Source organism: Hyla sarda, chromosome 9, assembly GCF_029499605.1.
Source record: "Hyla sarda isolate aHylSar1 chromosome 9, aHylSar1.hap1, whole genome shotgun sequence".
In the NCBI taxonomy this organism is placed as follows: domain Eukaryota; kingdom Metazoa; phylum Chordata; class Amphibia; order Anura; family Hylidae; genus Hyla; species Hyla sarda.
The window spans coordinates 5,634,636-5,657,653 of NC_079197.1; the positions used below are offsets into that span (position 1 = coordinate 5,634,636).

Sequence of the window (23,018 nt, forward strand, 5' to 3'; positions counted from 1 at the left end):
GGTACAATGTACAGTAGGTGGTCTGGTGTCTGTATAACATGTATAATGTATAGTAGGTGGTCCGGTGTCTGTATAGCAGGTACAATGTATAGTAGGTGGTCCGGTGTCTGTATAGCAGGTACAATGTATAGTAGGTGGTCCGGTGTCTGTATGGCAGGTACAATGTATAGTAGGTGGTCCGGTGTCTGTATAGCAGGTATAATGTATAGTAGGTGGTCCGGTGTCTGTATAGCAGGTACAATGTATAGTAGGTGGTCCGGTGTCTGTATGGCAGGTACAATGTATAGTAGGTGGTCCGGTGTCTGTATAGCAGGTACAATGTATAGTAGGTGGTCCGGTGTCTGTATAGCAGGTACAATGTATAGTAGGTGGTCTGGTGTCTGTATAGCAGGTACAATGTATAGTAGGTGGTCCGGTGTCTGTATAGCAGGTACAATGTATAGTAGGTGGTCTGGTGTCTGTATAGCAGGTACAATGTATAGTAGGTGGTCCAGTGTCTGTATAGCAGGTATAATGTACAGTAGGTGGTCCGGTGTCCAGCAGGGTACAATGTATAGTAGGTGGTCCGGTGTCTGTATAGCAGGTACAATGTATAGTGGGTGGTCCGGTGTCCAGCAGGGTACATGGCAGATATACTTTGACTTGTTGTACTTTTTGTTTTCTATATCATTTGATATTTGGTCTGATGTATAGTTTACAACCTGTGCATAGCCCCATAATTGTTATATTTTTGGTGTGTTTGATCTATATGGTCCAGTACATGGTATCTATGCATAGCCGTGTGTATGTGTGTTACTTCAAATACATAAAAAAAAAACAAAACACAAGCAAAATAAAATGGATAAAACCATAAAACAATAAAAATAGCAGGAGTATACGTATGCATATAGCAAGTTACACAATACCCACCCCCTAAATCATTTAGGCGGTATCATACCGTGACGGCCATACTAACATCCAACCAAACCAAAAAAGAAAAATGGAGTCACTTGTAGGTTTATAAACAAAATAGTTAGTTTATTAGTAAAAAAATATATTATAAAAAGCATTAAAAAGAAGAAAGATCATGTAAAGATTAGCGGCGCCCCAGACACACCACAACGCCTCACATAAAGATATAATATAAAGACTGCATTGAGGTCCAAATGTAGCAAAAGAAAAGAGATAAGAAAAATTGAGGGTATACACACAAGAAAGCTGGGTATAAATATATATATAAAGTGCTGGCAATATAATAATAATAACCAGAATTATATTAACAATAATAATTCTATATTTATATATTCATAAAGAATTATTATTATAAATTGCTGGCAATATATTATTACCAAATGAGGTATATGCAGATGTCGCCACTGCGATATACATCCAAGGAACATAAATAAATAATCCAAGAAAACGCATATGAGTGATGTATCAAGAATATAGGTCACTATGTATGTATACACCAAGATACGAGATGCATGCAGTATGTATGCATCTTGTATTGTATATGTAGGCCAGTATGTATAAATATATCTAAATAAACTGAGACAATACACTGCAATGCAAAATTATTTCAAAAGGATGTGGTGTCCCGGTACAGGACCTGGTCCTGTCCCTTTGTCTAAAGTCCCCTCAGCCAGAGCCCCTCCATGACAATAGGGCTCTCCTGTAGGACTAACCCCTAGTCGCCTCATATAAATCGTATTTAATGTATTTATATGTATATTTAATATGTTATATAGGAATACCTCTGTATAGGACCTTAGAGGTCACGTGCCTTAAATTAATTGTATTATGGTTTAAGGACCTTTGGGTCATGTGATACCCAGAGTTCGCTGGGTCAGGACTGACAGGTTCTGCTGACCAATGAGCTTTGTCCCACCCCCTTAATATATAAGGGGATGCTGCCACTAAATTCGCTCTCTTAGTTCCGGATTATAAAGCCAAGCGCCTCTCATCATAATCATCAGCATCATTAATTAAAGCTAGGCCCAAAGCCTAAGAATCCGCAGCCACTAAACGTGAGTCATTCAAAGCTCAAATGACTGAATTCTGTGTGACTCTAGAAACTCAAATCTCCTAAAAATAGTAGCACAGTGAATAGCAAACAAAGCTCATTGATCCCGGAGTCCCAGCAAACCTGTGAGGAACCTGTACCACGGTTTTCTCTCTCAAAGACTGTTCTGTTCCATGCTGTTGCATAAAATATACAGAAAAGTTACTTCAAGTTTACTTCATAAAATCTGCTGTGGATATTCCGTTATTTCTCCCTGCCCTGTTTGTGGGACGGTTGGCGGTAGGACCATTACATTGAGGAAACCGCACCCTGGCGTCACGACATTTAAGGGTTAACACCATTATACCCTACACCAGTGGTCTCCAAACTGTGGCCCCCAGATGTTGCAAAACTACAATTCCCAGCGTGCCCGGACAGCCGTTGGCTGTCCGGGCATGCTGGGAATTGTAGTTTTGCAACATCTGGGGGGGGGGGGGGCACAGTTTGGAGACCAGTGCCCTACACTATCACCAGCACCACCCCGTCACCACACATAATAGCCATCTTACGGTAGGGGGACTGGGATGATGCCACCCCTGTATTGTTACAGTATGGATTTTGTAATTTCACAGGAAACTAAGTGGTCTTCTAGGGGGTAGTTTTCTCTGAGAAGATGGCAAGTATGCATAATATGCGATGGAACCAATAATTTGTCATGGAAAATCAAGTGGTCTTCTCAAAGAGGGGATCTTTCAGAGAAATGTCACTGCGTTACGTTTGCCAATACCGTCAGGAGGGGGACACTGTCACAATGAGTTGTGCTGCCACCTAGTGTTTAGTATGGGATTTTGGTCAACAGCAAAAATTCAAGAGGACACTGTGGCCCATGATGAGTGGTGAATGTGCAACAGGTGTGTTGTGACATTTTTGTGACAGGCCTGATATCCAAAAAGTGCACATAGGAATAAGCTGAGCCATAATAGCAATATATAGCACCAGTCTTCCCTATATATGACCTCTACAGCAACATAGAGCATAGACTTTCCACATACTGGTGAAAAGATTGTGTAAGGCTGGGTTCACACTACGTTTTTCAACAACGGTTCCCACATACGTTTTCTATCAAAAACCGTATGGGGAAAAAAAATGGATGGAACAGTATGGGGAAAAGTAAACCGTATGCGTTTTTAAACAGTATACTGTTTTTAAAAGTGCATACAGTTCCCTCAGTTTTTATAGAAAAAAAACCCATACGTTTTTGAAAATGTTGTCCATTTTTAATGGGAGGGGTCTTGGGTGGGGAATTTAGGATGCAAATGCGCATGTGCAAAGTTAAAACGTATACATTTTTCCCATATGGAACCGTATACATGTGCGTTTCCCATTGACGTCCATGTTAAAAAAAAACGTATGCGGTTGCAGTACGGTTTTTAAACCAGAGTCAAAACCCTGGTTGACCACGATTTTGTCTCCGGTTTAAAAACCGTACTGCAACCGCATACGTTTTTCTTAACATGGACGTCAATGGGAAACGCACATGTATACAGTTCCATACGGGAAAAACGTAAACGTTTTTACTTTGCACATGCGCATTTGCATCCTAATGTCCCCACCCAAGACCCCTCCCATTAAAAATGGACAAAATTTTCAAAAACTTATGTTTTTTTTTTCTATAAAAACGGACGTAACAGTATGCACTTTTAAAAACAGTATACTGTTTAAAATACGGTTTACTTTTCCCCATACTGTTCCATCTGTTTTTTCCCCATACGGTTTTTGATAGAAAACGTATGTGGGAACCGTAGTTGAAAAACGTAGTGTGAACCCAGCCTAATAAGGAATTGATATCCCATTGTTTAGAGCGGTGTGTCCCAAGCAGGGTTCCTCCAACTGTTGCAAAACTACAATTTCTAGCATGCCTGGACCATCTTTGTCTGTCTGGGCATGCTGGGGGTTGTAGTTTTGCAACAGCTGGAGACACACTGGTTGGAAAACAGTGGTCTACAGGTTGTGAGATCCCTTTGTATCTCTGGTGGTGCATCTCTGCTGCCAACACTGGGCATTTGTGGAACTGCAGTCTATTTAGAATCCGATGTCCATGTATGGCTGATATTGTAGTTACATCATGATCTCTAGGTTTTGGTAGTCTCCCTGTATACTACAAGGTCATCTATGTGGACCCTCTATAACTGACATGTATAATGTTCGGCACTACAGGTCTGTGGGATGTAAAACACTGAGTCCCTGATGGCCCAAGTTCTTTGAAAAACAGAACAGTGGTAAATACAGGGTCCAAGTTATCAGTGGTAGATAGCATGTAAATATAATTTAATAATAGGTGATACTATATAAACTGCATACAGCAGTGTTTCACAACCAGTGTGCCTCCAGCTGTTGCTAAACTACAACTCCCAGTATGCATGGACGGCCTTCTCCCTCCATACATCAGTGTTGCAAAACTACAACTCTCAGCATGCCCAAGTGGCCAGTATGCCACCAGCTGTTGCAAAACTATAACTCCCAGCATGCCCAGACAGCCAAAGGCTGTCCGGGCATGCTGGGAGTTGTAGTTTTGCAACACCTGAAAGCACACTGGTTGGAAAACACTGCCATACAGCATCCAAATCTGTAGTGCTCAGAGATACATACACCATCTAGTCCTATGTATGGTTCCAGTTTCTTGATGTTCCCTAGTTGGGGTTCAGTTGGGGTCCTTGTGGTCAGTGGTAACCTGTAGTACCAAGTCCCTGGTAGTCAGTGGATTATAAATTTGACACCATTTGAACATAACATATGAAAATTTCACTGGCAGTGGCCTCTGACAAAACCAGAGCTTAAAGGGGTTATCCAGGAAAAAACTTATATATTTATATATATATATATATATATATATATATATATATATATATATATCAACTGGCTCCAGAAAGTTAAACAGATTTGTAAATTATAATAAATGAAGAAAAAAGGTGCCCTGCACTCACCGCTTCAGTCCAGGTAATCCTGCTCCCAACTCGGGTCACAACTCGAACACGGAGGACATGGACAGTGCAGCGCTCAGAGGCGACTGCCGGCGGTTTTACGCATAGGAATGCGCTTCATCCGGCCGGGATTACCTGGACTGAAGCGGTGAGTGCAGGGCACCTTTGTTCTTCATTTATTATTATTTGGTGACTACGGTCTTTCATTGTCCTAGCACCTCCACTGCCAGGGTGGATTTTCAGACTAGCGGGACGCCGTCTCCATCTCGTGGTCTTGGGAGGCTTAAGGTATCGGTGCCACTTCTGTTTCTTTTTTACTACTGGAGATTTGTAAATTACTTTTATTAAAAAATCTTAATCCTTTCAGTACTTATGAGCTTCTGAAGTTAAGGTTGTTCTTTTCTGTCTAAGTGCTCTCTGATGACACGTGTCTCGGGAACCGCCCAGTTTAGAAGCAAATCCCCATAGCAAACCTCTTCTAAACTGGGTGTTTCCCAAGACACGTGTCATCAGAGAGGACTTAGACAGAAAAGAACAACCTTAAAATCCCCAAACATATGCTGCTCTGGACAGTTCCTAAAATGGACAGCAGAGGTCAGCAGAGAGCACTGTGCTCGTGACAGAAGAGAACTACAGGTCTGTGAAAATCAGTAATCAGTAATAATAATAATAAAAATAATAGTCAGTGGATTATTAATAAATAAATAATCTAATCTCTACTGGTCAGGTACATACAATACTATGTAGAATAATTTGCCCCTATTGCAGAGTCCCGGGAGGATAGTGGTATAAACCAATATGGTTCCCCCTTATGGCCTTTACAATCACTCTCCACAATGCATACGTCAATGTTCTTGCTTTACGTGTAGGCAATATAGGCAGCAGGTATGTGCGTGTCAGTGCCCCAATCGCTGCCTCCCCCTGGTTACTACAGCTCTAGGTGTTCCCCGGTGATACCCTTCCATTGTCTCCCTGCCGCTGATACACTATACAGACACAGCTATTCTAAGAACAATCAGATTGTGTGTGTGAGATAAAACAGCCACCTGGTGTTTGAAGAACGTGGAAAAAGCAAATCCACAGAGAAACTCCAGAAGATAAGATGGTGAAATCATTCCAGAAAGAGAAGAATATCCCTGTAATATACAAATCACAAAGACAAAATCTTATTATAAGCACATATAAATGGCATCATGGCTTCCAGAAACATCAGACAGGATTTCATCTGACTGTCTAATGCAGGTATAGGAAACCTTCAGCACTGCAGATGTTCTGGACTATATGTCCCATGCAGGAGATGATTAAGAGCATCATGGGTCTGGTGCTGAGGATTTTTCTGGGCCTTTTTGTGAAATGTATCACTCCTATCCTTATATAGTTATCCAGACACTGACGGTGGTACGGTATAACTCCAATCCTTATATAGTAGCTCACCACATTAGGTGCAGTATAGCTCCCCACATTAGGTGCAGTATAGCTCCCCACATTAGGTGCAGTATAGCTCCCCCACATTAGGTGCAGTATAGCTCCCCACATTAGGTGCAGTATAGCTCCCCACATTAGGTGCAGTATAGCTCCCCCACATTAGGTGCAGTATAGCTCCCCCACATTAGGTGCAGTATAGCTCCCCACATTAGGTGCAGTATAGCTCCCCCACATTAGGTGCAGTATAGTTTCCCCACATTAGGTGCCGTATAGTTCTCCACATTAGGTGCAGTTAGCTCCCCACATTAGGTACAGTATAGTTCCCCCACATTAGGTGTAGTATAGTTCTCCCCACATTAGGTGCAGTATAGCTCCCCCACATTAGGTGCAGTATAATTCCCCCACATTAGGTGCAGTATAGTTCCCCCCACATTAGGTGCAGTATAGTTCCCCACATTAGGTGCAGTATAGTTCCCCACATTAGGTACAGTATAGTTCCCCCACATGAGGTGCAGTATAGTTCCCCACATTAGATGCAGTATAGTTCTCCACATTAGGTGCAGTATAGTTCCCCACATTAGGTGCAGTATAGTTCCCTACATTAGGTGCAGTATAGTTCCCCTACATTAGGTGCAGTATAGTTCCCCACATTAGGTGCAGTATAGTTCTCCACATTAGGTGCAGTATAGTTCCCCCACATTAGGTGCAGTATAGTTCCCCCACATTAGGTGCAGTATAGCTCCCCACATTAGGTGCAGTACAGTTCCCCCACATTAGGTGCAGTATAGCTCCCACATTAGGTGCAGTATAGTTCCCCACATTAGGTGCAGTATAGTTCCCCCACATTAGGTGCAGTATAGCTCCCACATTAGGTGCAGTATAGTTCCCCACATTAGGTGCAGTATAGTTCTCCACATTAGGTGCGGTATAGTTCTCCACATTAGGTGCAGTATAGTTCCCCCACATTAGGTGCAGTATAGTTCCCCCACATTAGGTGCAGTATAGCTCCCCACATTAAGTGCAGTATAGTTCCCCCACATTAGGTGCAGTATAGTTCCCCACATTAGGTGCAGTATAGTTCTCCACATTAGGTGCAGTATAGTTCTTCACATTAGGTGCAGTATAGTTCCCCCACATTAGGTACAGTATAGTTCCCCCACATTAGGTGCAATATAGTTCCCCACATTAGGTGCAGTATAGTTCCCCCACATTAGGTGCAGTATAGTTCCCCACATTAGGTGCAGTATAGTTCCCCACATTAGGTGCAGTATAGTTCTCCACATTAGGTGCAGTATAGTTCTCCACATTAGGTGCAGTATAGTTCTTCACATTAGGTGCAGTATAGTTACCCCACATTAGGTACAGTATAGTTCCCCCACATTAGGTGCAGTATAGTTCCCCCACATTAGGTACAGTATAGTTCCCCCACATTAGGTGCAGTATAGTTCTCCACATTAGGTGTATAATGTGTGAAACTTTCTGCTGAGCTGATGTATCTGAGGCTATCCTGTGTGATACTATCTGCTGAGCGGATGTATCTAAGGCTATAATGTGTGATACTGTCTGCTGAGCTGATGTATCTGAGGCTATAATGTGTGATACTATCTGCTGAGCTGATGTATCTGAGGTTATAATGTGTGATACTATCTGCTGAGCTGATGTATCTAAGGCTATAATGTGTGATACTGTCTGCTGAGCTGATGTATCTGAGGCTATAATGTGTGATACTATCTGCTGAGCTGATGTATCTAAGGCTATAATATGTGATACGATCTGCTGAGCTGATGTATCTGAGGCTATAATGTGTGATGCTGTATGTAAATCTGATATATTTAAGGCTATATTGTGTGATACTGTCTGCTGAGCTGATGTATCCAATTCTATCCTGTGTGATACTATCTGCTGAGCTGATGTCTCTAAGGCTATCATGTTTGATACTTCCTGCTGAGCTGATGTATCCAATCCTATCCTGTGTAATACTGTCTGGTGAATTGGTGTATCTAATCCTATTCTGTGTAATACTGTCTGTTGAGCTGATGTATCTAACACAGTGTTTCCCAAGCTATGTGCCTCTAGTTGTAGCACAACTCCAACTCCCAGCATGCCTAGAATTAGTTTTGCAATAGCTGGAGGCACATGGGCTGGGAAACACAGATCTAAGACTATCATGCATGATACTGTCTTATAAACTGGTGTATCTTAGCCTATTACATGTGATAGTGTCTGCTGAGATGTTTTATCTAATCCCATCAGATGTGATACTGTCTGCTGAGCTAATGTATCTAAGGCTATCATGTGTGATACTGTCTGATGAACTGGAGTATCTTAACCTATTATGTGTGATAGTGTCTGCTGAGATGTTGTATCTAATCCTATCATGTGTGATACTGTCTGCGGAGCTTATGTATCTAAAACTATCATGTGTGATACTGTCTGATGAACTGGTGTATCTTAACCTATTACGTTTTATAGTGTCTGCTGAGATGTTGTATCTAATCCTATCATGTGTGATACTGTCTGAGAAATTGGTGTATCTTAACCTATTACGTGTGATACTGTCTGCTGAGGCAGTGTCCCCACGGCTATCATGTTAGATACATTCTCACAGTATCTAACACTACTACATTCTGTATCATTTGCTACTAACCAACCGTCCAGTATGAGTTGACTGCGTAGTGACGTTCCCTTACAGTCCAAGTGATGTCTTATGGATTTATCCAGCTTTGTGGAGGAATCTGAGAAGATAAATAAGAATTTCATGGATGTGTCAATATGATTAATCACAGCAGTGTTACCTATAGAACAAGGGTGGAGACATGTTCATGTATAGGGCTCAGAGATTTCTCGTACCAGGTGGGGCCAGGTGTAGGGATACCTTTAAAGTTCCAGTTTTATCGTGTGACATATTTGCTGTTTTTTACATTACAGGTTATTCTATTAACCCTTATCTCTACGGGAGGCCGATAGGACTCACTGCGGTGACAGATTTCATGACTCCACCTCAGTGGTCACTGCTCCGGCCCTCAATCTGTCCAAAGTTTATCTTTTGTTTCTGATTATGACTCCGTTACCATCCTTGGTCCAGCCGAAAAGTTAGATAACGCACACAGGGTGGAGCTTAACAAATTATTATAAAAAGCCGCGCCATCCACAATGAGACCACTGAGCTCAGAAGACAACCATGTGGAGCGTGCTGCTGCTGACCCTGGCGCTGGCCATATTGGCCCAGGCTGAATCATCAGGTAACATGCCACTCTTAAAGGGGTACTATTCAGGGGTACTCATGTCACTCTTAAAGGGGCAGGAATAAAAATATTTTCAAATCAACTGGTGCCAGAAAGTTTAACAGATTTGTAAATTATTTCTATATAAAAATATTAACCCTTCCAGTACTTATCAGCTGCTGTATGCTCCATAGGAAGTTGTGTAGTTCTTTCCAGTCGGACCACTGTGCTCTCTGCTGCCACCTCTGTCTGTGTCAGAAACTGTCAAGAGCAGGAGCAAAATCCCCATAGCAAACCTATCCTGCTCTGGACAGTTCCTGACACGGACAGAGGTGTCAGCAGAGAGCACTGTGGTCAGACTGGAAAGAACTACACAACTTCCTATGGAGCATACAGCAGCTGATAAGTACTGGAAGGGTTAAGACTTTTAAATAGAAGTAATTTACAAATCTGTTTAACTTTCTGTCACAGTCCTCTGACTTTAAAGCTCTAATATCTTAATCATGACACAAGGGCTGTATTTGCTATTCAACACCTGTGGGCCTGTGGTTAGGGCAGCAGTATTGAGGGGTCTGGAGTAAACAAATCACTTGTCCACCAGGGTGAACCCACAAAATTGCTGTTCACGCTGGCTTTGCCCTCCAATAGGAGTGATCTTAATGGGGATAGTCATCAAAAATGCAGTAAAATGACCCTTCTGGTCTGAGTGTTAAACAACCTGCGAAAAATAGGATGGTAGTGAAGGGCGGCCTCATCAACATTTCTTTAGTCTTTCATTAGTCTTCCAGTCTTTTAATGTTTTTCATCAGTGTAGAATTAGGTGATTGTTGTATTTTAGAATTGAACCAATTTGGGAGCATAGAAATAGTAATGGGATTTTGCTGCTATGGTATTTCTGTGCGGAATATCTAAATGGAATTCCTCTCATAAATTCCGTAGAGTGAACCCTGTTTAAGGATCCACTCCACTCTAAAATTCCATTGCAGCAAAGTCCTATTGTTTTTAATGGGATTCTGCTGCAACATTCACACTATGGTCCTTCTGGATCCCAGACTCCTCCAAAAGAATGACCACGTTCATTGTTTCACACGGAATCTGCTTGAAAATGCATTGCTACCTATAGAGAAGGTGCATTTCCAAGCGTTGCTATCACTGACGGATTCATATACAGATGTAATACCACACCGTAGTTTTATTATATGAGTTAATACAGTTGTGATTTATTGTATGGGACAATACCAATTATGTGTCCTACGTGATTGTGTTGCGGGGGCATCGATGGAGAGAGAAAGCTCCATCTCTCTGCCTGACCACTTAGGTGCTGTCAGATCAAATGATCCAGAGTAACAATTGCTCTAAAATAATTCTTTCTTTATTGAAGCAAAATTAAAGTCTTCCAACAGACATACGCTACTGTCTCACGCACAGGGTTTAGCGTGTTTCAACATTAAGAAAGTCTTTGTCATAAAATCATAACAATATGTGAATGAGCTTTGTAAAATCTCATCCACATGTATTGTAATAAAATCCGCTGCGGATTGAGGAGAAAACTGTCTCCGCGGATTAGGCTAGTTTTAGGTCAGGATGAGTTTTTCAGTCTCTGAAGGTAAACATTAATGCTTTAATTTACTTACCTCAGAGATCTTTAAAATTATGTTAAACATACAGTCAACTATAAAATTATAGCTTGAAGTGAATGTGTAATTATCTGTTCTTCATATTTAAGGTGGAAGATGCTGTGACACCCCGCCAGAGTACCATGGTAAGTCATTTAAAGCTTCCTTATGAGCCATGCTAATGCTTGCATACTACACTGCTCAAAAACATAAAGGGAAAACTAAGATAACACATTGTAGATCTGAATGAATTAACTAATTGTATGAAATACTTTCGTCTTTACATAAATTATCAATGGAAATCAAATTTACCAACCCATGGAGGTCTGGATATGGAGTCACACTCAAAATCACAGTGGAAAACCCCACTACAGGCTGATCCAACTTTATGTAATGTCCTTAATACAAGTCCCAATGAGGCTCAGTAGTGTGTGTGGCCTCCACGTGCCCGTATGACCTCCCTACAATGCCTGGGCATGATCCTGATGAGGTGGGGGATGGTCTCCTGAGGGATGTCCTCCCAGACCTGGACTAAAGCATCCGCCAACTCCTGGACAGTCTGTGGTGGATGGAGAGAGACGTCCCAGATGTGCTCAATCGGATTCAGGGGAACGGGCGGCCAGTCCATAGCATCAATGCCTTCCTCTTGTAGGAACTGCTGACACACTCCAGACACATGAGGTCTAGCATTGTCTTGTATTAGGAGTAACCCAGGGCCAACCGCACCAGCATATGGGGTCTGAGGATCTCATCTCGGTACCTAATGGCAGTCAGGCTACCTCTGGCAAGCACATGGAGGGCTGTGCGGCCCCCAAAGAAATGCCACCCACACCATTACTGACCCACCGCCAAACCGGTCATGCTGGAGGATGTTGCAGGCAGCAGAACATTCCCCACAGCGTCTCCAGACTCTGTCACATCTGTCACATGTGCTCAGTGTGAACCTGCTTTCATCTGTGAATAGCACAGGGCGCCAGTGGCGAATTTGCCAATCTTGGTGTTCTCTGGCAAATGCCAAATGTCCTACACGGTGTTGGGCTGCAAGCACAACCCCCACCTGTGGACGTCGGGCCCTCATACCACCCTCATGGAGTCTGTTTCTGACTGTTTGAGTGGACACATGCACATTTGTGGCCTGCTGGAGGTAATTTTGCAGGGCTCTGGCAGTGCTCCTCCTGCTCCCTCTTGCAAAAAGGCAGAGGGAGCGGTCCTGCTGATGGGTTGTTTCCCTTCTATGGCCTCCTCCATGTCTCCTGATGTACTGGTCTTTCTCCTGGTAGCGCCTCCATGCTCTGGACACTACACTAACAGACACAGCAAACCTTCTTGCCACAGCTCGCATTCATGTGCCATCCTGGATGAGCTGCACTACCTGAGCCACGTGTGTGGGTTGTAGACTCCGTCTCATGCTACCACTAGAGTGAAAGCACCGCCAGCATTCAAAAGTGACCAAAACATCAGCCAGGAAGCATAGGAACTGAGAAGTGGTCTGTGGTCACCACCTGCAGAACCACCCCTTTATTGTGGGTGTCTTGCTAATTGCCTATAATTTCCACATGTTGTCTGTTCCATGTGAAATTGATTGTCAATCAGTGTTCTTCCTGAGTGGACAGTGGGATTTCACACAAGTGTCAGTGACTTGGAGTTACATTGTGTAGTTTAAGTGTTCCCTTTATTATTTTGAGCAGAGTTTATCAGGCCTATATAAGCTTAATGTGGTTCAAATCTGGGTGAATGGACACAATGGTGACAGGTTATTAACTTCTGAATGAGAAAAAGATACAAAGTACTTTAGAAGGATTCAAAACTTTTCATAACACAATACATAAATGTTATTTTTTTTTGTTTTGTTATTAAACTATATTAAACAACTAAAGTTACAGCAGAGAAAAATCATCAAACCTACAAATTTAAGGATTTTTCATTGTAGTAAATTTGAGTAGCCCTATTAGTCCAGTAATGCAGATGCTAATCAAAAAATGTTGCAGTATCTTGTAATAACCTTTTTTATTGGACTAACAGAATTTTGTAGAGAAAAGCTTTCGGGATTCCTCCCTTTATCAAGTCCAAAGGGATTTGCTTTGGACTTGATAAAGGGAGGAATCCCAATAGCTTGGATCTACAAAATTCTGTTAGTCCAATAAAAAAGGTATTACAAGATACTGCAAAATTTTTTGATTTGCATCAGGATTTTTCATTATAATATTCATAAAATGTATTCTCCAAAACAGCCACAAGATGGCATTAGCTTTCAGCATATGTGCTTACTGCAGTATTTACTCATTACTTTTTTCCTGTGGGTTAATGCTGCTATTTTTGCTGTGATTACTTGTAAAAACTACAGGCAAAAAAAAAAACATAAATTCATGAAACAAAAAAAACAAAACAAAACAAAAAACTAACAGTAAAAAAAAAGCAGCAGTAAACCATAAGCAAAAATATGGGAATACAGCGTAAGGCTGTGTTTGCACTTAGCATATTTTATTTTACGCACGCATTTTTATCGGTAATCCAAAAAGAGAAAAAAAAACACAGCAAATACTATTCATGGTGACTTTTTACAGCCTAGGATCAAAAACGCGCACATACAATAAAATATGCAGCAAAGTCTAAGGCATTTTGGGTCTCATTTTGGTCAGAAATTTTACCAAATGCAGGAGTGGAACAGAAACAGTAAAAAAACTATAATGAAAAAATCTGCACCTTTTTTTGTGTTTTAGATCCACTCTTGATTTTGGTAAAATACTGACCCAAACAAGGCCCAAAATACTGTGTGTGAATACAACCTAAGACTAACGCTACAGCAGCGATCAGAGACTGCCAGGAAAAGGCTGTTTTTACCTTTTCTATAGACACATTACCTAAAGGGCCCTAATAAGGCACGAGGAAAGAGCTGTGCTGATTAAACAACCCATTTAACTTGTATTTTTTCTTTAAGGCGCTAAGGACTGCAGAGAGCTGCTGGAAAGAGGAGCGCACATTAGCGACTGGTATACCATCTACCCTGAAGATGAAAAACCAATGAAAGTCTATTGTGACATGCACACCGATGGAGGAGGATGGATTGTAAGTCAATAGCAACATTAATCACTTTGGTGATTGGTCCATTGGTCACTCTGTATCTATTAAATAAAGGGGGCGGGGGGGTATCATTATATTTTTTGTCTTAGCTTTCGATTTTGGAAGATTTGACACAATGAGACAGCTGTCATGTAAAGCTGGGTTTACACTGCATTTTTGTGCTTTTGTTCCTTTTATGCTGTTTACAAAATATAGTCAACTACGCTGTTGTGTATGACAAAATAAAAAATAAAAATAAATTATATATAAAAATATATATATATATATATATATATATATATATATATATATATATATTGTTACAAAACGCAAAAACTTTCCCCCTACAGCTCCCAAGATCAGCTCATCCAAGCCACGTTATAATATAAAACTTGTCTGGGAGATGTAGCATTCACTCTTTCAGTCATGTTAGCAATGGCCTTTGGCTGTCCGGGCACGCTGGGAGTTGTAATTTTGCAACAGCTGGAGGCACCTTGGTTGGGAAACACTGCTCTAAGGCATCCTGTAGCCTAGGGAAATTCATACTGACCTTCCTTCCCGTCCGCAGGTCTTTCAGAGACGTTGGGATGGATCTGTGGATTTCACCCGTAACTGGAAAGCTTACAAAGAGGGATTTGGAAGCCGTCAAGAATTCTGGCTGGGGAATGAGAATATACATAAATTAACAAAAGATGGTAATCGTATATTAAAATCCTCATGACACATTGTCAGCGCACTCCTGAAATACTCTGTGCTGGTGAATGGTCCTGCTCCTTCCACTATGTAACTCTCCATGACTTCCCACAAGATCAGCACACTCCTTTCTTGAAATACTTTCTTCTTTTTCCTCTGACATTCATTACTCTCTTTTCATCATGATGCTACTACTGTCACTGCCTCCCACAGGATCAGATCTCTCCTGAAACACTGAGTGCTGCTGTGACCAAAATCATTCTTTGTATTCCACAGGTAAATATGAGCTGCGTATTGATCTCCACGATTCTATATCTGTGAAGTATCATGCAAAATACTCTACCTTCAAGATTCTGAGCGAGTGTGAGAAGTACAAGTTACTGCTGGGCCCCTTCAGTGGTGGAAATGCAGGTAAGGTGGTAAATACTGGGCAATCACAACTTCCCTGGTGAATACTATAGATTAGAGCAGCCGGACTTGATGAAGTCATCCACTCTCCACAACATCGCATTATATATCTAGACTGTAAATTCTGCAGAGTTTAGACAGGTTCATAAAAAATATGCATCTTAACATTTAAACACTATTTAAAAAAATATATCACTTATCCTGTATTGATCCTGAGTTATATCCTGTATTATACTCCAGAGCTGTACTCACTATTCTGCTGGTGAGGTCACTGTGTACATACATTACATTACTTATCCTGTACTGATCCTGAATTGTATCCTGTAATATCCTGGAGCTGTACTCACTATTCTGCTGGTGAGGTCACTGTGTATATACATTACATTACTTATCCTGTACTGATCCTGAGTTATATCCTGTATTATACTCCAGAGCTGTACTCACTATTCTGCTGGTGAGATCACTGTGCACATACATTACATTACTTATCCTGTACTGATCCTGAGTTATATCCTGTATTATACTCCAGAGCTGTACTCACTATTCTGCTGGTGGAGTCACACACTACATTACTTACCCTGTACTGATCCTGAGCTATATCAGGAGTATATAAGTCACAATTATCTTGGGTCAGGAGAGGGTGCACTCAGTTTTTCCTATATCATATCACTGTACAGCTTGTAATCTTCACACAGAATGCACATCACCAAAGCAAGCTCAGTGCAGACACTGAAGATGTAGGAAATTTTGGGGGATTTCTGCTCTGAAGTAAACAGAACTGGATGTTTTGTTTTCTAGGGGACTCTCTGCTTATGCATAATAACATGAAGTTCACCACCTTCGATGAAGACAATGATGAACACTTGACTGCTAACTGCGGGGGTCTCTTTAAGGGAGGCTGGTGGTTCAAGTCTTGCGTCAAGGCCCACATGAACGGGCTATATATCAAAGGCGAACACAAAGATTCTAATATTGGCATCAACTGGTTCACGGCAAAGGGGGACCACTACTCTTTTGAGCATTCAGAAATGAAGTTCAGGCTGGTGTTCTGAAGACCGAGATGACTGTATAGAGGAAGTCCTGACGACACCTACAGCACTAGATTCTCCGATTCCTCCAGTACCTAGAATATAAAATGAGGGTTGTAGTTATATGACATTTATAATAAAGATTAATTATTGCAGAGTAAAACGTTTTACAATTTTGTAACAAATTTAGCATTTCAACCTCTCGCGACTTTCAAGATCTTTGCTTGATGTCAACGTATACACAATCCTGAACATTTTCACTAACTGACAGCAAGCCAAGATCTTGAGAATGGGAGCTTTAAGCTCTTGTGAGACTACAAATCCCAGAAGACCCTGAAATCCTGAAACACTGCCTGAATACTATGATTTACGTGTTACCTTTATTGTGTATACAGACATCGCCACTCTGGACCATCGGCGGCCATGTCTGCACCCTGTGGATAAACAATCACACTCCTCAATAAAATAGCTGATTATTGCTTCATATTTCAAGTGTATTTAGCATTTTTTGTATTTTAAGAACATTTATGGGAGCGTTAAACCTACTCAGTGTTACTATTTGAGGGAATCTGTCAGCTGTATTTGCTGTAAGAGTTGCAGACATGGTTGGAATGCTGTCTGGACTGTGTTTCTGAATCAGTTTGCATCTAGCTGTTGCAAAACTTCATCTCCCAGCATGTCCGGACAGCTGAAGGCGTAAAGAGGTAAAAAGGGTAAGGGACCACAGAAATATAGGTGGACACTCCAAAAATCCTGTTATAGATGGAGGCACTGCTGAGATAAATTGGGGGTACAGCCAGTAAGGATACATTAATTCCCCAACCACTCTCTCCTTTGCAACACAGTGGGCCCATCAACAGGCTACTGTGCAAGACTATCTGCAAGTTTTACAGGATGCTTATGGAAAATCAGAAGATGAGAAAGCCACTGATTATATCAACCAATTACAGCTGTCACTAGGAAAGTTATTCTGTAAGGGGCTGTCAAACCAAAAAAAAAAAAAGAGAGTTTGACGGCCGTTCTTGACAGGGTGCAACGGCAGTGTCAAAGTAGCCTAAGTTGGATGCTCGACTATCTAAGCAAATTTAGAAAGATCTTACCAATTGTTACGCTGAGCGCTCCGGGTCCCTGCTCCTCCCCGAAGCGCTCGCGGCATTTCTCTCCCTGCAGCGCCCCGGTCAGACCCGCTGACCGGGAGCGCTGCACTGACATTGCTGGCGGGGATGCGATTCGCATAGCGGGACGCGCCCGCTCGCGAATCGCATCCCAAGTCACTTACCTGTCCCGGTCCCCGGCTGTCATGCTCTGGCGCGCGCGGCTCCGCTCTCTAGGGCGCGCGCGCGCCAGCTCTCTGAGATTTAAAGAGCCAGTGCACCAATGATGGTGCCTGGCCCAATCTTCCTGATTAGTTTCCACCTGTGCACTCCCTACTTATACCTCACTTCCCCTGCACTCCCTTGCCGGATCTTGTTGCCTTAGTGCCTAGAGAAAGCGTTTACTGTGTTTGTCCATACCGTGTACTTGACCTCCTGCTATTGCCATATTGACTACGATTCTTGCTGCCTGCCCCGACCTTCTGCTACGTCCGACCTTGCTCTTGTCTACTCCCTTGTACCGCGCCTATCTTCAGCAGTCAGAGAGGTTGAGCCGTTGCTAGTGGATACGACCTGGTTGCTACCGCCGCTGTAGACCATCCCGCTTTGCGGCGGGCTCTGGTGAAAACCAGTAGCAGCTTAGAACCGGTCCACTAGCACGGTCCACGCCTATCCCTCTCTGGCACAGAGGATCCACCTCCAGCCTGCCGAATCGTGACAGTAGATCCGGCCATGGATCCCGCTGAGGTTCCCCTGCCAGTTGTCTCTGACCTCACTACGCTGGTCGCCCAGCAAGCCCGACAGATCGCCCAACAAGATCACCAGGAACTCCGCCAGGAAAAAGACCTTAATCCCTGGGCACCTCTCTCACGGTATCCCTTGCAATCTACCCCTGTGCCTCCCGCCGAGGAGCCTATGCAAGTAGATCGGTCTCGCCTGACTATTGAAGAGAGGTCTCGCCGTAGGGATAAGAATCTATGTCTGTACTGCGCTAGTACCGAACATTTCTTGGTGGATTGCCCGATTCGTCCTCCTCGTCTGGAAAATGCACGCACGCAACCTGCTCATGTGGGTCTGGCGTCTCTGGGTACGGAGTCTGCTTCTCCATGTCTCACTGTGCCCGTACGGATTTCTCCTTCTGCCGACTCCTCCTTCTCTGCCGTGGCCGTCTTGGACTCTGGTTCCTCTGGAAATTTTATTCTGGCCTCTTTGCTTGATAGGTACTGCATCCCGGTGATCCGTCTCATCAAGCCGCTCTACATTGCTTCAGTCAACGGAGTCAAGTTGAACTGCACTGTGCGTTTTCGCACAGTGCTTCTGCTTATGAGCATTGGACCACATCTCGAAAAGATTGAATTCTTGGTTCTGCCCGGCTGCACATCTGAAGTCCTTCTCGGTCTGCCATGGCTCCAGCACCATTCTCCCACCCTTGACTGGACCACCGGGGAGATCGAGAATTGGGGTCCTGCTTGCCGCAAGAAATGCCTCACGTCTGCTCCCAGCCCCGTCTGTCGGGCCTCAGTGTCCCCTCCTGTGCCTGGTCTCCCCAAGGCCTATCAGGACTGTGCCAAGCCTCACCCTCTGCCCTCCCTCCCCATTCCCACTCCTTCTGACCAGTCTGCCCAGGACTTCACTGTCCCCCAGAAGGAGACTCTACAATCGCTCCCAATGTCCTCGTCCCAGGTCGAGCGACACCCCGACAAAAAGAGGGGGAGACCTAAGGGGGGGGTACTGTTACGCTGAGCGCTCCGGGTCCCTGCTCCTCCCCGAAGCGCTCGCGGCATTTCTCTCCCTGCAGCGCCCCGGTCAGACCCGCTGACCGGGAGCGCTGCACTGACATTGCTGGCGGGGATGCGATTCGCATAGCGGGACGCGCCCGCTCGCGAATCGCATCCCAAGTCACTTACCTGTCCCGGTCCCCGGCTGTCATGCTCTGGCGCGCGCGGCTCCACTCTCTAGGGCGCGCGCGCGCCAGCTCTCTGAGATTTAAAGGGCCAGTGCACCAATGATGGTGCCTGGCCCAATCTTCCTGATTAGTTTCCACCTGTGCACTCCCTACTTATACCTCACTTCCCCTGCACTCCCTTGCCGGATCTTGTTGCCTTAGTGCCTAGAGAAAGCGTTTACTGTGTTTGTCCATACCGTGTACTTGACCTCCTGCTATTGCCATATTGACTACGATTCTTGCTGCCTGCCCCGACCTTCTGCTACGTCCGACCTTGCTCTTGTCTACTCCCTTGTACCGCGCCTATCTTCAGCAGTCAGAGAGGTTGAGCCGTTGCTAGTGGATACGACCTGGTTGCTACCGCCGCTGTAGACCATCCCGCTTTGCGGCGGGCTCTGGTGAAAACCAGTAGCAGCTTAGAACCGGTCCACTAGCACGGTCCACGCCTATCCCTCTCTGGCACAGAGGATCCACCTCCAGCCTGCCGAATCGTGACACCAATGATCCAGTTATCCTGTTAGGAGTCAATCTAAAGTTTTTTCCACATTAATTAATAGAAGAAGGAGACTCGAAAACCAGATGTGTCCACCTCCTCAACAGAAAGAGAAAAAGGGTGTGAAACTATCAGCTCTTAAGGTAGATGAGTTAGAGCTCTTGTATAAACCATTAGCAGAGAGGACAGATCATTTACCCAAAAGTGGGGGACAATGCAGAAAGGCCCCACAAATATAGAGGACGTAGATCTGGATGCAACCGAACTTGAGAAGACCCAAATGACCAGGTCTAAAAGGAGAAGAAAGAACAGACATAAGCACAGTTTATTTGTGGGGGCCAAAATTGGGGGGGGGGGGCAAAATATATGGGGGGGGCATAGATACAACTGCAAGTGGAAGGAATACGTGCTTGAGCCTTGTTAGGTCCCAAGTCACCATCACTTATAAAGATTTCTATGATCGTCATTTGAAATACATTCCCATGGAACCTGTAGGAGAGTTTCAGATATGGGGAGTGGGATCTCAAACTTAGCCTGTGGGGGGATGCATAAGAGTGACTATGAGCTTCTGCGCTCACTTCAAAGTGACTTAAAGGGGTTCTCCACCATAAGGGGACTTTAATACTTTCCTGTCAGACAGTAATGGACATGTTTAAGAAGGATCTGTGCTTATCTTGGGGCTAAATGGCTGTGTGGCTGCTGCTTTCTTTTTGTGAATTGGCTATTTCCTGTAGGAGTTCCTTCCCTTCAACAACATGTCCCAGGATCCCTTGTTCCTAGTTGTGAGGTCACTTTTCTCCCTCCCACATATCAGTCAACCCACCCATTAAAGCACAGGTAGGCTCCCTTTCATGCATGCTGTGCTTGAAACTACAATGCCCTGTAGCCCTGTGGAGAATGATCTCCCTCCCACTCAGCGGATGCCCCACCCATTCAAGCACAGACAGGCTCCCTTTCAACACCTGACTAGTAATGTCTCGGGCTGCACTGCAACCTGGGAAAACCTGAGACGACACTCATTTTGGATGCTGTTAGAAACAAACATCGGGGCAAAGATCACATAAGAATTGCAAGACCAGCCATCAAACACAAGTACAGACACTATATTATGAACTACACTAACTTAACAGCCACTGTAGCACAGTCAAATAAAAAATAAATTAAAAAAATCCCAGAATACCCCTTTAACACACAAGAGCACACATGTACGCCCTGGTGCATTTTAGTACTGGACATTAAGGGTGTACCTGTACGCTCCATGTCTTTAACAGGTTAATATAGGAGAGCCCAGTTATGCCCCACTGACACAAGCAGCCTCTAAAATGACCAACCTCCTACATGCATTACCAAAATTGGTAAATGTCAATCATTCTCTGTCTTAGGTCAGTTATCTAGCTAGGGTGTCATTGTGCTAGCCTGCACTGTATGTAGGATGTTACATATGCTGTATTCTATTCTATTTTTGGAAGGCTAGGACTTGCCAGTGGAAAGCAAGGGGGAAGCATGTAACCCCCTGGTATTATTGTTGGTATTATCTTGCAATTACATGAAGTGTCCAGTAGATGGTGTAGTGCACAAGCAAATGAACTGAGCAGTGCCTAAAGCTGGGGAAGAAGTTTTGTGGACACGCACTGTAGCCATCTTGGATTTTTCTGTTCTAGCCGAGCCAAGAAAGAGAGAGGGCACAAAGAAAGCAGCTTACCAGGATCTGGCCCCAAGAGTGCTGCAGCAGCTGAGAGAAATCTCAGATCCAAAGCTGGTTACTGGAAAGCCTCTGTGTGCAGTAAAGAGAAAGTAAAGATGGAATGATCTGATTATAGCCTGTGTAAGGGTAAGCCTGAAGCCCTTCTTTCCTGGCCCACAGTAGGAAACCTTCAATTCATATACCGATAAAAGACTTTGGCATATGTTTGCTGAAATTTTGAGAGTTTTAGTCTACTCCAAGTAACACTGGAGCAGAACTTTGTATGAGCCCCATCTATTCAATGTGCACCAACTGAAGAACCCCCCAATTACCCAAGAACCATTAGGGCGAAGATTAAGGTGGGCCACAGATGTGCTTGTGGGTGGATGAGAGAGACCTATTTACACATTGCATTTGTCTAATTTTGTGTTATTCTATACCATACTGTTTGTTATGTTACCCATGGTTGTTTTCCTTTATGCAATACAAAGTTTGTTCCAAGTTAGTTTTGTGTCAGCTTCATTGTTCCCAACCGAACCCCGCATCTATACCCTGGATGCTCTGTTGGGTGGAGGCACCGCCGCAGATATGTACCCCAGCTCCCAGATGGTGGAGGCTCAGGATAGGCCTGCCAACAAATGTAAGGGACCCTAGTGATCAAGGTTCACATGCTTAAAACCCTGTTAGGGTAGGGTCAGACGGAACGGATCTGCAGCGTATTTTACCCCGCGGATCTGCCGATGATCTGACCCTATATTGCGCCTCCAGCTGTTCCCCCTGTGTCCTGCTCGCAGCAGCAATGCGCCGCTCCGAGCAGCCACACAGGTCTGCAAGTCACCGCGCATACTTGCAGTATAATCACAGACATCGTGAAGTGCCCATGCATGCGCCTGGTGAGTACACTGCGCATGCGTGTGGTGACTTGCAAGTCCCTGTGTGGCGGCCAGGAGCTGCGCTTTGCCGCTGCGGCGAGCAGGACATGGGGGAACAGCTGGAGGCACAATATAGGGTCAGGTCTCCGGCGGATCCGCAACACATGTGACCCTACCCTTACTGGTGGAGGCACTGCTGAGATCATGAGATCAATTGGGGTACAGCCTGTAATGTTACGTTTCTTCCTCGGACTATTCTCTCCTTTGCAGCTGAGTGGGCCCAACAACAGTAGGCACTTTACAGCATGCTGCGATAATATGCCAAGCACCGCCCTGTAGTGAAATAAAACATGTCATCAAGAGTTTAGAATTCTTACTAGGAATAGAAATGGCGACCATCAGGAACGTCCTACATGATTCACATGGTCAAACATACGTGTTGATGTATTCCCATACGGATTTGACAGGCCGTGCAAGGTCTACAGGCATTCACCTTCTTGGAGTCCACCTGAAG

At 43.9% G+C, this 23,018-nt stretch overlaps 1 protein-coding gene and 1 long non-coding RNA gene across 4 annotated transcripts in view; one reads left to right on the top strand and one right to left on the bottom strand.

Moving 5' to 3' along the window:
* LOC130291051 (uncharacterized) overlaps positions 1–16,329 on the bottom strand; it is a 29,739-nt gene extending 13,410 nt beyond the window's left edge. For all 3 annotated transcript variants that reach the window (XR_008847781.1, XR_008847780.1, XR_008847779.1), the window contains exons 1-5: positions 15,966–16,329; positions 15,324–15,503; positions 14,838–14,945; positions 9,035–9,122; positions 6,009–6,098 (exon numbers count right to left, since the gene is read on the bottom strand). This is a non-coding gene — a long non-coding RNA (uncharacterized LOC130291051). The remainder of the gene's footprint in view (positions 1–6,008; positions 6,099–9,034; positions 9,123–14,837; positions 14,946–15,323; positions 15,504–15,965) is intronic.
* LOC130291050 (ficolin-2-like) overlaps positions 1–17,219 on the top strand; it is a 41,976-nt gene extending 24,757 nt beyond the window's left edge. Inside the window, exons 2-7 of the mRNA XM_056539402.1 lie at positions 9,316–9,629; positions 11,338–11,373; positions 14,166–14,293; positions 14,856–14,982; positions 15,257–15,391; positions 16,187–17,219. Coding sequence (XP_056395377.1) covers positions 9,569–9,629; positions 11,338–11,373; positions 14,166–14,293; positions 14,856–14,982; positions 15,257–15,391; positions 16,187–16,440 — 741 coding nt within the window. The 5' untranslated portion in view covers positions 9,316–9,568 and the 3' untranslated portion in view covers positions 16,441–17,219. The remainder of the gene's footprint in view (positions 1–9,315; positions 9,630–11,337; positions 11,374–14,165; positions 14,294–14,855; positions 14,983–15,256; positions 15,392–16,186) is intronic.
* The last annotated feature ends 5,799 nt before the right edge of the window (positions 17,220–23,018 follow it).